The sequence below is a fragment of the Eschrichtius robustus genome, chromosome 8 (assembly GCF_028021215.1).
Source record: "Eschrichtius robustus isolate mEscRob2 chromosome 8, mEscRob2.pri, whole genome shotgun sequence".
In the NCBI taxonomy this organism is placed as follows: domain Eukaryota; kingdom Metazoa; phylum Chordata; class Mammalia; order Artiodactyla; family Eschrichtiidae; genus Eschrichtius; species Eschrichtius robustus.
Window position 1 is genome coordinate 24,714,823 of NC_090831.1, and position 15,892 is coordinate 24,730,714.

Here is a 15,892-nt window from a genome sequence, read left to right on the forward strand (position 1 = left end):
GTCTTGTTTATGGTTTCCTTTGCTGTGCAAAAGCTTTTAAGTTTAATTAAGTCCCATTTGTTTATTTTTGTTTTTATTTCCATTACTCTAGGAGGTGGGTCAAAAAAGATCTTGCTGTGGTTTATGTCAAAGAGTGATTTTCCTATGTTTTCCTCTAAGAGTTTCATAGTATCTGGTCTTACATTTAAGTCTTTAATCCATTTTGAGTTTATTTTTGTGTATGGTGTTTGGGAGTGTTCTAATTTCATTCTTTTACATGTAGATGTCCAGTTTTCTCAACACCACTTATTGAAGAGGCTGTCTTTTCTCCATTGTATGTTCTTGGGCATTCTATCCTGTACCATTGATCTATATTTCTGTTTTTGTGAGAGTACCATACTGTCTTGATTACTGTAGCTTCATGGTATAGTTTGAAGTCAGGGAGCCTGATTCATCCAACTCCTTTTTTCTTTCTCAAGATTGCTTTGGCTATTCAGGGTCTTTTCTGTTTCCATACAAATTGTGAAATTTTTTGCTCTAATTCTGTGAAGAATGCCATTGGTAATTTGACAGGGATTGCATTGAATCTGTAGATTGCTTTGGATACTATGGTCATTTTCATAATATTGATTCTTCCAATCCAAGAACATGGTATAGTTCTCCATCTGTTTATGTCATCTTTGATTTCTTTCATCAGTGTTTTACAGTTCTCTGAGTACAAGTCTTTTGCCTCCTTAGGCAGGTTTATTCCTAGGTATTTTATTCTTTTTGTTGCAATGGTACATGGAAGTGTTTCCTTAATTTCTCTCTCTGATTTTTCACTGTTGGTGTATAACAATGCCAGAGATTTCTGTGCATTAATTTTGTATCCTGCAACCTTAGCAGATTCATTGATTAGTTCTAGTAGTTTTCTGGTGGCATCTTTAGGATTTTCTATGTGTAGTATCATGTCATCAGCAAACAGTGATAGTTTTACTTCTTCTTTTCCAATTTGTATTCCTTTTATTTCTTTTTCTTCTCTGATTGCTGTGGCTGGGACTTCCAAAACTATGTTGAATAAGAGTGGTGAGAGTGGACATCCTTGTCTTGTTCCTGATCTTAGTGGAAATGCTTTCAGTTTTTCACCATTGAGTATGATGCTTGCTGTGGGTTTGTCATATATGGCCTTTATTATGTTGAGGTGGGTTCCCTCTATGCCCATTTTCTGGAGAGCTTTTATCATAAATGATGTTGAATTTTGTCAAAAGCTTTTTCTGCATCTATTGAGATGATCATATGGTTTTTATTCCTTAATTTGTTAATGTGGTGTATCACATTGATTGATTTGCATATATTGAAGAATCCTTGCATCCCTGGGATAAATCCCAGTTGATCATGGTGTATGATCCATTTAATGTGCTGTTGGATTCTGTGTGCTAGTATTTTGTCCAGGATTTTTGCATCTATGTTCATCAGTGATATTGGTCTATAATTTTCTTTTTTTGTGATATCTTTTTTCTGGTTTTGTATCAGGGTGATGGTGGCTTTGTAGAATGAATTTGGGAGTGTTTCTCCCTCTGCAATTTTTGGAAGAGTTTGAGAAGGATAGGTGTTAGCTCTTCTCTAAATGTTTGATAGAATTCTCCTGTGAAGCCATCTGGTCCTGGACTTTTGTTTGTTGGAAGATTTTTAATTACAGTTTCAATTTCATTACTCGTAATAGTTCTGTTTATATTTTCTTATTCTTCCTGGTTCAGTCTTGGAAAATTGTACCTTTCCAAGAATTCGTCCATTTCTTTGTGGTTGTCCATTTTATTGGCATATAATTGTTTGTAGTAGTCTCTATAATCCTTTGTATTTCTGCAGTGTCAGTTGTGATTTCTCCTTTTTCATTTCTATTTTTATTGATTTGCGTCCTCTCCATTTTTTTCTTGATGAGTCTGGCTAAGGGTTTATCAATTTTGTTTATCTTCTAAAGAACCAGCTTTTAGTTTTATTGATCTTTGCTATTGTTTTCTTCATTTCTATTTCATTTATTTCTGATCTGATCTTTATGATTTCTTTCCTTTTACTGACTTTAGGTTTTCTTTGTTCTTCTTTCTCTAGTTGTTTTAAGTGTAAGGTTAGATGGTTTATTTGAGATTTTTCTTGTTTCTTGAGGTGAGATTGTATTGCTATAAACTTCCCTCTTAGAACTGCTTTTGCTGTGGCCCATAGGTTTTGGGTTGTCATGTTTTCATTATCATTTGTTTCTATGTATTTTTTTATTTCTTCTTTGATTTCTTCAGTGATCTCTTGGTTATTTAGTAGCGCACTGTTTAGCCTCCATGTATTTGTGTTTTTTACATTTTTTTCCCTGTAATTGACTTCCAATCTCATAGCATTGTGGTCAGAAAAGATGCTTGATATGATTTCAATTTTCTTAAATTTTCCGAGTCTTGATTTGAGACCCAAGATGTGATCTATCCTGGACAATGTTCTATGTGCACTTGAGAAGAAAGTGTATTCTGTCACTTTTGGGAGCAATGTTCTATAAATATCAGCTAGATCTGTCTGGTCTATTGTGTCATTTAAAGCTTGTATTTCCTTATTTATTTTCAGTTTGGATGATCTGTCCATTGGTGTAAGTGGGGTGTTAAAGTCCCCTACTATTATTGTGTTACTGTTGATTTCTCCTTTCATGGTTGTTAAGCATTTGTCTTATGTATTGAGGTGCTCCTATGTTGGGTGCATAAACATTTATAATTGTTATATCTTCTTGATCCTTTGATCATTATGTAGTGTCCCTCCTTATCTCTTGTAACAGTCTTTATTTTAAAGTCTATTTTATCTGATACGAGTATTGCTACTCCAGCTTTCTTTTGATTTCCATTTTCATGGAATATCTTTTTCCATCTCTTCGCTTTCAGTCTGTATATGTCCCTAGGTCTGAAGTGGGTCTCTTGTAGACAGCATATATATAGGTCATGTTTTTGTATCCTTTCAGCCAGTCTGTGTCTTTTGGTTGGAGCATTTAATCCATTTACATTCAAGGTTATTATCAATACGTATGTTCCTATGACCATTTTCTTAATTTTGTGGGGTTTGTTTTTCTGCGTCTTTTTCTTCTCTTGTGTTTCCTGCTTAGAGAAGTTTCTTTAGCATTTGTTGTAAAGCTGGTTTGGTGGTGCTGAATTCTCTTAGCTTTTGCTTTTCTGAAAAGCTTTTCACTTCTCCATTGAATCTGAGGGAGATCCTTGCTGGGTAGAGTAATCTTGGTTGTAGGTTTTTCTCTTTCATCACTTTAAGTATATCCTGCCACTCCCTTCTGGCCTGCAGTGTTTCCGCTGAAAAATCAGCTGATAACCTTATGGGGATTCCTTTGTATGTTGTTTTCTGTTTTTTCCTTGCTGCTTTTAATATTTTTCTTTGAATTTAATTTTTGTTAGTTTGATTAATATGTGTCTTAGTGTGTTTTTCCTAGGGTTTATCCTGTATGGGAGTCTCTGTGCTTCCTGGACTTGGGTGACTACTACCTTTCCCATGTTAGGGAAGTTTTCAACTATAATCTCTTCAAATATTTTCTCAAACCCTTTCTTTTTATTTTCTTCTTCTGGGACCCCTATAATTCGAATGTTGGTGTGTTCAGTGTTGTCCCGGAGGTCTCTGAGATTGTCTTCAATTCTTTTCATTCTTTTTTCTTTATTCTGCTCCTTGGAAGTTATTTCCACCATTTTGTCTTTCAGCTCACTTATTCGTTCTTCTGCCTCAGTTATTCCATTATTGATTCCTTCTAGTGCATTTTTCAATTGAGTTATTGTGTCGTTCATCTCTGTTTGTTTGTTCTTTAGTTCTTCTAGATCTTTGTTAAACATTGCTTGTATTTTCTCAATCCATGCCTCCATTCTATTTCCAAGATTCTGGATCATCTTTACTATAATTACTCTGAAATCTTTTTCAGGTAGATTGCCTATTTCCTCTTCATTTATTTGGTCTTGTAGGTTTTTACCTTGCTCCTTCATTTGTGACATATTTTTTGCCATGTCCTTTTTTTTTTTTTTTATGAGTGGGATTGTGTTCCTGTCTTACTGGTTGTTTGGCCTGAGGCTTTCAACACTGGAGTTTGTAGGCTATTGGGTAGAGCTGGGTCTTGGTGCTGAGACAAGGAACTCTGTGAGACCTCACTCTGATGAATATTCCCTGGGGTCTGAGGTTCTCTGTTAGTCCAGTTGTTCGGACTCGGAGCTCCCACTGCAGGAGCTTTGGCCCAACCCTGGGTTTGTGAACCAAGATCCTGCAAGCCACCTGGGGTGGCAAAAAAAAAAAAAGAATAATAGCAAAGTAAAAAAATAAAATTAGACTAGGAAACTAACAGATATGTGAGGAAGAATATAAAAGTAAAAACATAGATGAATCAACAACTGGAAGGTACATTAGTACCACAATAGTGAAAAAGAGGAGGAGGGAAAAGAAAAGAAAAGAAAAGGGGGGGGGGAAAGGCGTTGGCTGTGGAAGGCAGGGCTTAAGCAAGGGCGAGGTTTGGGCTGGGGATGGGGCCAATGTTCAGAACCCACAGGGCTGGAAAAGGCCCTATGGGCTGTGGGGGGTGGGGCTTAGGCTCAATGGAACAGAAGGGGCCCAGGTGTGCCCCCCACACCTGGTCTCAGAGGGCGGGGGACCTCACCTGGGATCCCAACAGGCTTCCTGGGCATGAGTGGATGGGGAAATGCCCTCCTCTCCTCTCCTGCTCCTCTGGTCTGGGAGGGCCCCTCCCGCCTGCCTCTCCTGATCTCCCTGGCCTCCCTCTTATGCCCCCAAGGACCTACATGCCCTGGAGGGGGCTTTGGAGGGCAGGGGATTAGCCTGAGAGCTCAGCAGGCTTCCTGGGCCCAAGTGGGCGGGGCACTCATCCTCCGCTCCTTTCCTGCTCCTCCCGGAGGGCCCTTTCTGCCTGCCTCTCCTGATCTCCCTGGCCTCAGGGGCGCAGATCCTGTCCGGCTTCCACTTCTCCTCTCCCCTCAGTCCACTTACGTCCTGCTCGTTCACTTTGGGGCTCCTCCCGTCTCCTTGGGCATCAGAGTCCCCCACCAGTGGTCAGCAGGTGCCCTAGTTGTGGGGAGACACTAACTCCGCATCTTCCCACACGGCCATCTTGACTCCGCCTCCTCTTTATACATTTTAGATAATAACCCCTTATAGGATATATGTTTTACAAATATTTTCTCCCATTCAGAAGGTTGCCTTTTCATTTTGTTGATGGATTTCTTCGCTGTGCAGAAGCTTTTTAGTTTGATATAGTCCTACTTGTTTATTCTTGCTTTCCTTATTTCTGCTTTTGGAGTCAGATCCAAAAACTAATCACCAAGACATATCAAGGAGCTTACTACCTACATTTTCTTTCAGGAGTTTTGTGGTTTCACGTCTTATGTTCAAGTCTTCAGTTCATTTTGAGTAAATATTTCGGTGTGGTGTACGATGGTAGTCTTGCTTCATTCTTTTGCATGTGGCTGTCCAGTTTTCTCAATACTATTTATTGAAGAGCCTGTCCATTCCACGTTGTATATTTTTGGCTCCTTGGTTGTAAATTAATTGAGCATATATGCCTGGGTTTGTTTCTGGGCTCTCTCATCTCTTCCATTGATCTATGTGCCAGTTTTTATGCCAATGCCGTACTGTTTGGATTACTATAGCTTTGTAGTATAGTCTGAAGTCAGGGAGCATGATTCAACCAGCTCTTTCTGCTTTCTCAAGATTCCTGTGGATATTCAGGGTCTTTTGTGGTTCCATACAAATTTTAGGATTGTGTGTTCTATTTCTGTGAAACATGTCACTGTAATTTTGATAGGGGTTACCTTGAATCTGTAGACTTTGAAATTATCCAGGCCACTTTTCCCTGCTCCAGATTCATATTTCTAACTGCCTACACAACATCTCCACTTGAATATCTCATAGGCAGCATTAACTTAACATTATCTTTCTCCCCACAAACCTGCTCCTTCCACAGTCTTCTCTTTCTCAGGAAATGACATGTACATACTTCCAATGCTCAGTTCTGAAAACTTGCTCATTTTTGAGTCCTCTATTTCTCTAACATCCCTACATGTAATATGTCAGCAGATTCTGTGAAGCGTATCCAGAATCAGACCACTTTTGGCCACCTCCACTTCTATCATCCCTTTGCAAGCCAACATTGTATCTCACTTGGATCATTAGTTAGTAGCCTAACTGTCTTGCAGCTTTTATTTCCTCTTTCCCACGTCCTCTTCCCATCCCAAGACCTCAATCACAACCAAACCCAACCAGATGATCTTTTTAAACCAAAAGTCAAATAATATCACTCCTGAGCTCAAAAACTCTCAGCAGTTTTCCATTTAACTCTAAATAAAAGTCCTTCAATGATTTACTAAGTCCTATGTCATCTGGCATTCTGATCCCTTGTCTTCCTACCCTTTTTTTCTCATTCCAGTATTGCCCCATTAGTCTTGGTGTTGTTTTTTGGACAATCCTGGCACACTTAAGCTTTAAGGATTTCTGGTCCCTCTCTCTGAAATGCTATTCTCCCAAATAATGGTGGTATCACCTCATGGTATCATTCCTCATCACATTCAAGCCTTTGTTCAAATATACCTTCAGTAAGGCCTCCCCTGACCACCCATTTAACAATGCAGTCCCCTGCTTCCACATGCCCTATCTCCTTTCCCTGCTCTTTTAAAAGTCATAGGCCTTATCATTATTTGATATACTGGAGGGTTTCTTTCTTTATTTGTTAATTGTCTGTATTCCCCCTCTAGAACTTATTACCCCTCAAGGCAGGGATTTTTGTCCTTTTGTTGCTATTTTTTTTCATGTTATATGCCTAGCTCTAGAATACTGCCTGGCAAATAATTGTCTCATGATATAAATTTATTGAAGTAATAGATAAAAGGATCAGAATAATCTTGATAGGCAGAAGTGCTAGGGTTGTTTTAATCTGTCAAGTCCTTAAAGGCCTATATCTTTAACAGAGAATAAAGGAGCTATAAAAAAAAACACCATCACCCCAGTGATTTTACTTGAAATATCACTGGTGCTCAAGGCTGGTCCTATTTGCTCTCTCCTGATGACCTGTGTTTTATAGGTTTTCCTCCTGTCACCCATCATGACCCATATCAAACTTTGACTGAAAATAGCTGTGACCTTGGTTAAACCTAAATTCTGCTTTTTCTTTGTTTTATAATTTCACTACTGGTGTTTCCTTCCAACTTGGTGCAAGTTGGTTCAGAGTTTCCTGACTAAGTCTTCTCTTGGATAAAAGGCACTATGCCTCAGACTGCCTTAACCTCTTACTCTAACCAGCAATCATGCACTCACCATTCTAAGGGGTAAAGAATGGTCATCAAGGTTTTGAAAGTGTTCATGGTACCCATTCTGGAGCGATGCTCCTGTTGCCTGAAGTAGGACAAGCATTTGATTACAGGGGAATTAAGCGGCCAGGGAAATCCTAGGAAAGTTAGATTTAAGGATATCTGAAGCATATAAAACAAAAAAGATAAAAATTAGGTAATGTGAAAGTTAAATGCTGCTTGAAATATTTGAGGTGGGTATTGTGTTGCAGAGGAACGTTAAAAGGAGAAAGGAATTTTTCCAAAGTACTGCATTCTAATATGTCTGTGAGAATCTCAAGTTATAAAGCAGGGCCATTTTCTGTTTTGTTGTTGCTGTTTTTTTTAATATGTTAATCCCAAACTCCTAATTTATCTCCTCCCAAACCCCACCCCTCTGTCTCCCTTGGTAACCATAAGTTTGTTTTCTATGAATGGCCATTTTCTTTATTCAAAGACTACATATGGTGCTAAACTTAGCTACTACTTTTAGTATCATTTTACAGAGTACTGCAATAGAACTGATTCTAATAATGTGGAGCATTGCTTAATTGTCTGATGATGTCAATTTTGATTTTTAGCTGAATAGTAATACTCACCGTTTCCCGGTTGGGTAGAACCTAGAGCAAGCATGGCCATCCCAGGCGCAGTAAGGGTCTCTTGCCAGGCAGCAGTCAGCACAGGCTGTACCGTAGATGTGGCAGCGATGCAGAGACACTTGGGAAAGTCCTTCATTGGAGCTCACATACAACTGTTGCTATTAGAAGAATGATGGTGATTTATTTCAGATGTGGAAGTTAAAAGTGGACTTTCAGCAGGAACACAATATAATATATGCCCACAAACCCTTGGATTCATGTTGAAATAGACTAAAAACAAGAAGCAAAGTACAGAAGGGTATAAAGCCAAAATAAATAGAATTTTCCTACGTTAATATGCCTATAACATTACCACTTTCCGGTTTAAAAAAAAAAGTTCAGAGCACCATGTAGAATGGTAATGTATTTTAGACATTGGGAGTCATTGTTCTCTCAGATTTGAGCTAATGTATTACAGATTTAAATTATGATGTTTGTCTTTTTTCTTTGAATGCTGTCTCTTGGCAAAGCACAAGGCAGCTTTCTTATTCTTCAAGTCTGGCAAACCATCACCTTGTAAATTTGAAAAAGTCGAGTCTAAAATAAAGGACACTTTTATGTTTAGAAAAAATAGATGGTAAGTATTAGATAAAATTTTTTAAAAAATTTCACATGCCTTTGAAAGTGACTTATTACTCAGAGCAATTTTAAAATTATTTAGAAGACTGTATTTATATTTAGACATGTTTTAAACTTTCTGTATGATCCTGAGATCTTCAGCAGCCTAAGTCATAAATAAAGATTTCATCCTCCTTCATTTGTGCAGTGTCAAGAGCTTATTATGATATTTCTCCAACTCTTTTAGCTGTGCATAAAGCAGTTCTCAGGAGTTGAAGGGATGTTTCTAATTCACAGTGCTTATTTTACAAAGGACTGATAATATGTAATTCTAGTTAACATAGAATTTCTAAGCTGGAACTTGAATACATGTACATGTGCACACATATGTGTGTGTATGTGTGTGTGTCTGTATGTATATAAATTTAGAAATTATATATAAATTTAAAAATTATATGTAGATTTAAAATTAAATCAGTGAGGGCACCATTGGTCTATCAGGTTCTGGAGGCATATCTCTGAGATTCAGATCCCAGCTACAACAAATTTGCTGGTTAACTTTTCTGAATCTCAGCTTCCTCTTTGGTAAGACTGGGACAATATAGCACTTACTCCATAGATTTTATGTAAGAACTAAATATAAGGGCTAACTCCACATAAAATGTTTAGAATAGTTTCTGGCACCTAAGTGCTTAATGAATATTAAGCAATAGTATTAGTAAACTACCAATGAACAAGTTAGCAATTTATACATTTTCAATTCTAATTAATCATTTGAATCACATCTCAGCCTAGCACGTCTAATATAAATTATTTTATTCAGATCAGTGAATTTTTCAGAAAATAGGCTGAAAATTACTGATCCCCATTTGAGACATTCAAGCTATAAGAAAACAACTGCATGTTTTGACAATAATCATTCCTCTAGAAATATTTGAAATAAATGTTCATTGAGTACATTAATAAATAATATAGTGAATGCATCAGCTTCATTAAAATATTTCAAGGAAACTTGTTTATTTGAGGAAAGGATATAGGTAATTCCATTCTAGAAATTATCTTTTTTATTCATCTATTTTCTGCTATATGGAATGCAAGGATAAATTAGAGAATAAAGGAGCATAAAATGAAAAGTAAAATTTTTAGTTTGAGCATTAGAGAAGGTACTAAATTCGTGGAATTTAAAAATATATAAAATACCATTGGCAATTTGTAGTTCTTTCACACTGAAAAAATAATGCAATACGTAGTTGTGTAAATGAATTCTCCCCCAAATCAAACCATTACCTTGCCCTGAATCTAATTGCTTTAATTAAACATTTTAAATTATCTACAATATAAGATGTTGAAACAAATTTAATACTCAGTTTTTCCAGTGTATGTTTGTGCTGTACACTGCAATTTAATGGAATACATTGTGTATTACAAGTTCACCAGTTGAATTATGAGCTGAAACCTATAATTGTATACTGTACTACTATGCCACACCAATGGTTTTGTGTCCATTTTGAATCTTGCTCTGATACTTTCTCCTTCCATTAAACTACTGTAAACAAAGGGATTCCATGCTGACTTCAAAGACAATTCTGACTTGGGATCAGCTCCCTAGGACATTGGGGAAAATGACAAATGGCTTCTTGTTACTTGGGAAAATGTTTGTTATGCACCATACAAACATTTTTACAGATGAGATCTTTAGCTCCCTTGTACCCTATTTATTTTTCTTCATAAAATTTAGTCAAGTGAAAAGAGTACAAGACTGACTATGGAATACTTCTTTATCTGTAACAGACCAAATATGGTGAAGAACACTAAAGTTATATCATCAGTTATGCCAACACATAAAACCTTTATTCCATATTCCAAGAAAAATAAGTCTTAGGCTCTTACAAACAGCAGTTACCGAAGACCCACTTTCTTTTAAGCAATTTATATAAGTTAACTCATTTGTGAGAAAGCATTACCTTGCAGAGGCAGAAACTTAGGTCAGTGAAGTAAAATAATTTGTTTATAATTTAAGGTCATGTTGGGTTCAAATGCATGTCAGTCCCATTCTGAAGCCTTACCCATTTTTGATTATACTGCTCTGCCCCTTAGAACTTTTGTTTTAGAGATAGCAACTTTGACGTCTGGAGAGGTGCATGTTTTGCACATGTAGAGATTGGAATTGGGCTTTTCCTCTCCATGATCATTGTGTATTTGCGCGTGAAGGCACAAATTAGAAGATCAAACATTTCTGATAATCATAGTAAAACATTTATTCCCCAGATCCTGAACCCTGATATGGCTTAGATTTGAGACATTCAGATTTTTTAAATGACATGTAAACCCTATAAAATAGCACTTCCTTAGAAATAAGCATAAAAGAATGCACTGCATATTTCAAACATGTGACAGCAACAGGAACTCAAAAGAGGATTGATTACTCATTCCAAGTCCCTGAGACGGTTCGTGATGCTACAGTAGCCCAAACATTATGCTAAATTCTTCCTTCAGAAAGATTATTTTTATTTTGGTTGGCTTCATACACTGTAATATTTGAGAATAGAGGATATACAAATGTTGGAATATCTTACTGCATATATATATATATATATATATATATATATTCTACTCTGATGAACTTCTGTACAAAACTAAGCCTATTTTGTCTTCCACTAAAGCTAAATTCCATATCAAAATTAAGTATGTGGTATACTATTAACAGTATTAATTATTTTGCTAATAGTAAAATTAAATTTTCGGAAATTATAAAATACATTCTTCCACAATAGCAAAATTTTTACATACAAAGAAAATAAAAATGGGGTTGTTTTTACCTTTTTGGATGAAATTTTCATTGTTGTTATAGGAGCATGATTCTAAAAAAATTAGAAAAACATTGTTAGTTGCTCAAATAATCCTTAAAACAGATTTTACATTCAAAAACTTTTCTTGTTTCTGTTAAAATTCAAGAAATCATCATTTCTCTTTATATGCACATAGAGTTTCAAAGTTTAGCAATAATTGTCTATAAAGTACATTTCCTCTGTTTGGAATAAGGACAGATTTGTTACACAAATATATGCCTAAACTAAAAAAAGTGGCAATTATAACACATCTATCAATATAGTCATTAGAAAAAAATGAAAATTTGAGAAATTGCAGAGAATTGAAAAAACTGTATCTTGGAATATTGAACACAGCGCATAACTCAGGATTGGATCTGGGTACTTGGGCTGGGGGGCTGTGGAATGGTACCCCTCCTCAACACAGCACTTTGCATAAGACACTATTGTTCACCTGCCAAATGTTGCTATGTCAAGAAGTATTTGCCTGAGCCATACTTATTCTCTTTGTTGAATACAAAGAAATATTGTTAGGTAAGGTCCTCTTTTGATAAATGTGAATTAGTGAAAGAACCTAAGAGTTATCTGAAATAGTCATCCTTTCTGAAAGTTCCTCTATTCTTAACTTTACTTCTTAAGCATTATTAGTTCCTTTTAAAGATTAAAAATTAGACTCGTGATAACCTGATAATGATGTGTGAAGTTTTATTTGAATAAGTCTAGTGGCAACATGCTCTCAAAGTCAACTGTGCCCATAATTATTTCACTTTCTGGAGTTGTGTGTTCCTACAAACATTTTAAAGAGAAAATGGTGATATCTTTAAATACTCAGTTGCAACACATCATGACATTCATTCAGAAATACACACACATACGAAACAAGTTTTGCAATTTATATCCACCTAGGCAACTACTAATAGTTGTACCTCCAATTCAAATTAAGTTTAGGGAAGTTGTACATATTTTCAGAAAATATTCTGAACAGAGGATTAAAAGATATGTTATGGTTCTGCGCTCTTTAAAAACAAAGTGCCTGGTTTTTACATTGAGTTTCCTGCAGTGTATCAGTGTAACACTTAGCTAAGGAATTTATTTCAATTTAAATGTACTATTTCCTCAAGTCCCCATCACAGTATATCATACACACCCAATTATTTTCACCTCACCTCAGAAAATGTGACACAAACACCATGCTGAAGACAGTAACTGTATTTGGTAACTGTGTCTCTCAATTTAGCCATATCAATCACTGGCACACGCATCCGAAAGGAAGCTCAAACTTCTTTAGTCTCTCTTGGGTTGATGTCCCCCAATATGCATTTTGACTGACTCTGTTTTTCCACTGAGAGTTTATTCTTTATGATTTAACACCAGCATAACTCATATAACAGACCATAAGTAGTTAGCACATGATCAGAATAACTCACATTTCTAAGACCTTTCCACAGAACATATGTAAAACTCACTTAATTAATGTTTCCTTATTATCAAACTCAATTAATGTTTGTGTCAAACTCAATTAATGTTTCCTTATTATCAAAAAAGATATTTCAGAATTAAAAATGAAGTGCTGCAATACGGCCTTTTTGCTATTTTCAAGAAAACTACTGAATAATGTACTTTATATTATTTTGGCCATCCAAGTTGTCCCTATTGAATTGAATGAGAAGAAATATATTATATATATATATTATATGTAAAATGCAGTTTTGGTTAATCCAATGAAACAATTTCTTTACAAAGCAAGGCATAGAAAAGGCACTTGAATGCACATAGTTAATATTTTATGAGCACAATTTTAATGCACTAACCACAAGGAACCTTATGCCAAAGTTAGTCTAGCATTAAAAATTGTAACTTTAATAACATATTGGGAAATTGCTAGAATTCCTCAGTTTCTCTATTTGATTTGATTTTTAAAATAGTTCTTCATATTTAAAATGTATTAGTAAAATCTAATATCATTGTATCTTGATCACTTATGTGCTTATAAATCCAATATTTTTAGTGACTGGGGGAATATATATTAAGTTAATACATTCTGAGTCCACTCAACAAAGCAAGGCAACTTACTGGACTAGCAATAGTCTGCTCCCAGGGGCTTTGAAGTGCTATTTTTACTCCAGTATAGGCTGACTCTGGTTTTTTGGTGTCCTTGGCCATTGTTTCTTAATTGGTTTAGTTGGAAATAGAAGTTTGCAGTAGGATTGATTCCATACCAAAGTTTCTTTGAAATTCTCTGGCTGTGCTTTACCCATCTTTCCAAATCAGGTAAGAGGGACCACTTAAACTGCAATGACCTATATTTTAAGGAGAGAAGGGTTTGCAGGACATAATGTACCTGCTCTCCAGGCTCACAGACACATAAAGAATTGGCACTCTGCCCTCAGTAGGCTACATCTTACAGGACTGAATTTTCCTCTATGTGCCTGTCTTTTGTTGTGTTTTCTTTTTCTTTTTTCTTTTTATCCCAAATTCAAGGACAAAGAGAGTAATACAATGCAATCTCAGTTTCAGACAGAACATGGAGTTTTAAGAGACAACATTTGTTTTATTTAACTAGAGTGACATTTGAGTTGAAATCAATAAAATAAGAGAAAACAGAGCAGTTTTTCTTGAAGTTCCTGGCTAAAAAAATATGAGAAAGTTTATCTAACAATCAATAATGTGGAAGAATTTGGGTCTCGGTGGCTTGTGAAGCAAACGATAAAAGCCCTTTCATGGCAAATCTTCTAGACCTTGACCACAAGAACTCATTTTTTAAAAATAATGATGACCAAAATTCTTCAAGTAGTGATGATAGCTAAAAAACTAATTATTTTATGCTAAGATAACTTAAAATATAAAAGATTACTTCAGAAAAATACCTTTTCTTTATTTCTCATTTTATCTGGTGTTTCCTACCCTCAAAAATTTATAACATTCATTTATTTGATCTTTTATCAAATTTTTTTCCCTCCCCAAGTGGTTGTAAGATTAAAGAATTGCATTTATCATGCGTGTGCTGAGGCTTATAGAATAGATGTTCAAACCTTAAAGACTTTCAACTCCTCCAGAATGAGCTCACCGCTGGCAGAGCTGTTAGAAGGAAGAACAACCACCTTCTGCACAGTACCTCGATCTAAATCAGAGAAAGAAACAATGAGATGTAGGAAACAAAGATATTTGGACATAAGGCTACTACTGGCTTAGAATTTAGAATATTGTTTATGTAATTACTTAGTCATCAAAAAAGAGATTATATACATTGAGCTATTACCATTTGCAATATTCCGATTTCATTATAAATCTCATATGTTTAAACTGAGATTATGTAAAATTCAAAAGGAATTAATAGGAACATCTTATATTTTGCACATATTTGGTACAGTCATAATTATGAGAGAAGAAAGGAATGTCCAAATGTCTTATGAAGTCAAAAGTTCTGTTTCTGAACCAAGTGTGTATTCTTGAAATAGTAATACATAACTTTAAGTTTGGCCCTTAAGAATATTACTCCTCCTAACCAACATTATAAAGTGACACTCTCATATTTTTGTTAAAATTGACGCATAATGATTTGATTATTGGAGAAGAAAATTACTATGAATGAGTTTTTATAATAATTTTATAATAAATCACTAGTACTAGAAATTGACATTTGATCTGCAGCGGTGAGAGATTTTAGACTTGGTAAAATGTTTTACTCACAATTCAAAATAATTTTCAAAGCAGAAACATAGCTATGGCTTTATTTCAGATGTGGACACCTATTCATAGAATAATTCTATGATTTTCACAATTATCTTTATCAGTTGGGAATGTTTCTTTGGGTATTTTTAAAATATAGGGAAAATTTCAAAATTAGATGGGTCGAATAAACTTAAGCAAATAAAAAACGTACTTGTATTTCTCAATTACAGATTGCCAAAAACAGAGACGCCCAAATAAATGTACTATATACAGAAAATGTTACTTATGTCAAGATTTTTAATTAAGATTGTTTCATATGTAACATAAGCATTTTCTAAACATATAATTATGCCACTCTACCAATCACTTAAATTTGAGGTTTAAAAGAAACTAGTTGAAATTTAGCAATGTGGGGTTAAAGCAAATTTGTGAGTGATCTGAGAAAGTAAAAATATATTTCCTCACCAAAATACGTTTCTATTAAAATAATTAATGAGCTGCTTCATGAATATCAAGTCATCACTCTGTTAAAGTATAAGAATGTAACTGTGAATTTATAATTTGGACAGGTACATTATCATCAACAGATACTAAAACATCTTCTAATTCTGTTGAGAAATGTCGCTAAGAAGAGGTAACTTGAACTGAGCTGTACAGGACTTTACAACTAGGAACCATTTAGTGATGAATACCAATACCACAAATCTCAAATCTCACATCTCAAGCTGGGCGACCACACAGGCAAGCATTATTCTAACATATAAGATCCTATTTATTGTTTATCGTTTCTATTTTATGAACCTAACTGGAAGATAAAATAATTCTTAATAAAAAATAAACTCTACTTTAAAATTTTACCAACTAACAAACTAAAAAATTAAGACATACTAAATAATAA

At 35.1% G+C, this 15,892-nt stretch overlaps 1 protein-coding gene across 1 annotated transcript in view; it reads right to left on the bottom strand.

Annotated features, from left to right (window-relative positions):
• SEMA3C (semaphorin 3C) overlaps positions 1–15,892 on the bottom strand; it is a 184,929-nt gene that overhangs the window by 13,921 nt on the left and 155,116 nt on the right. Inside the window, exons 13-15 of the mRNA XM_068550451.1 lie at positions 14,355–14,443; positions 11,314–11,355; positions 7,898–8,055 (exon numbers count right to left, since the gene is read on the bottom strand). Of these exons, the coding sequence (XP_068406552.1) occupies positions 7,898–8,055; positions 11,314–11,355; positions 14,355–14,443 (289 nt within the window). The remainder of the gene's footprint in view (positions 1–7,897; positions 8,056–11,313; positions 11,356–14,354; positions 14,444–15,892) is intronic.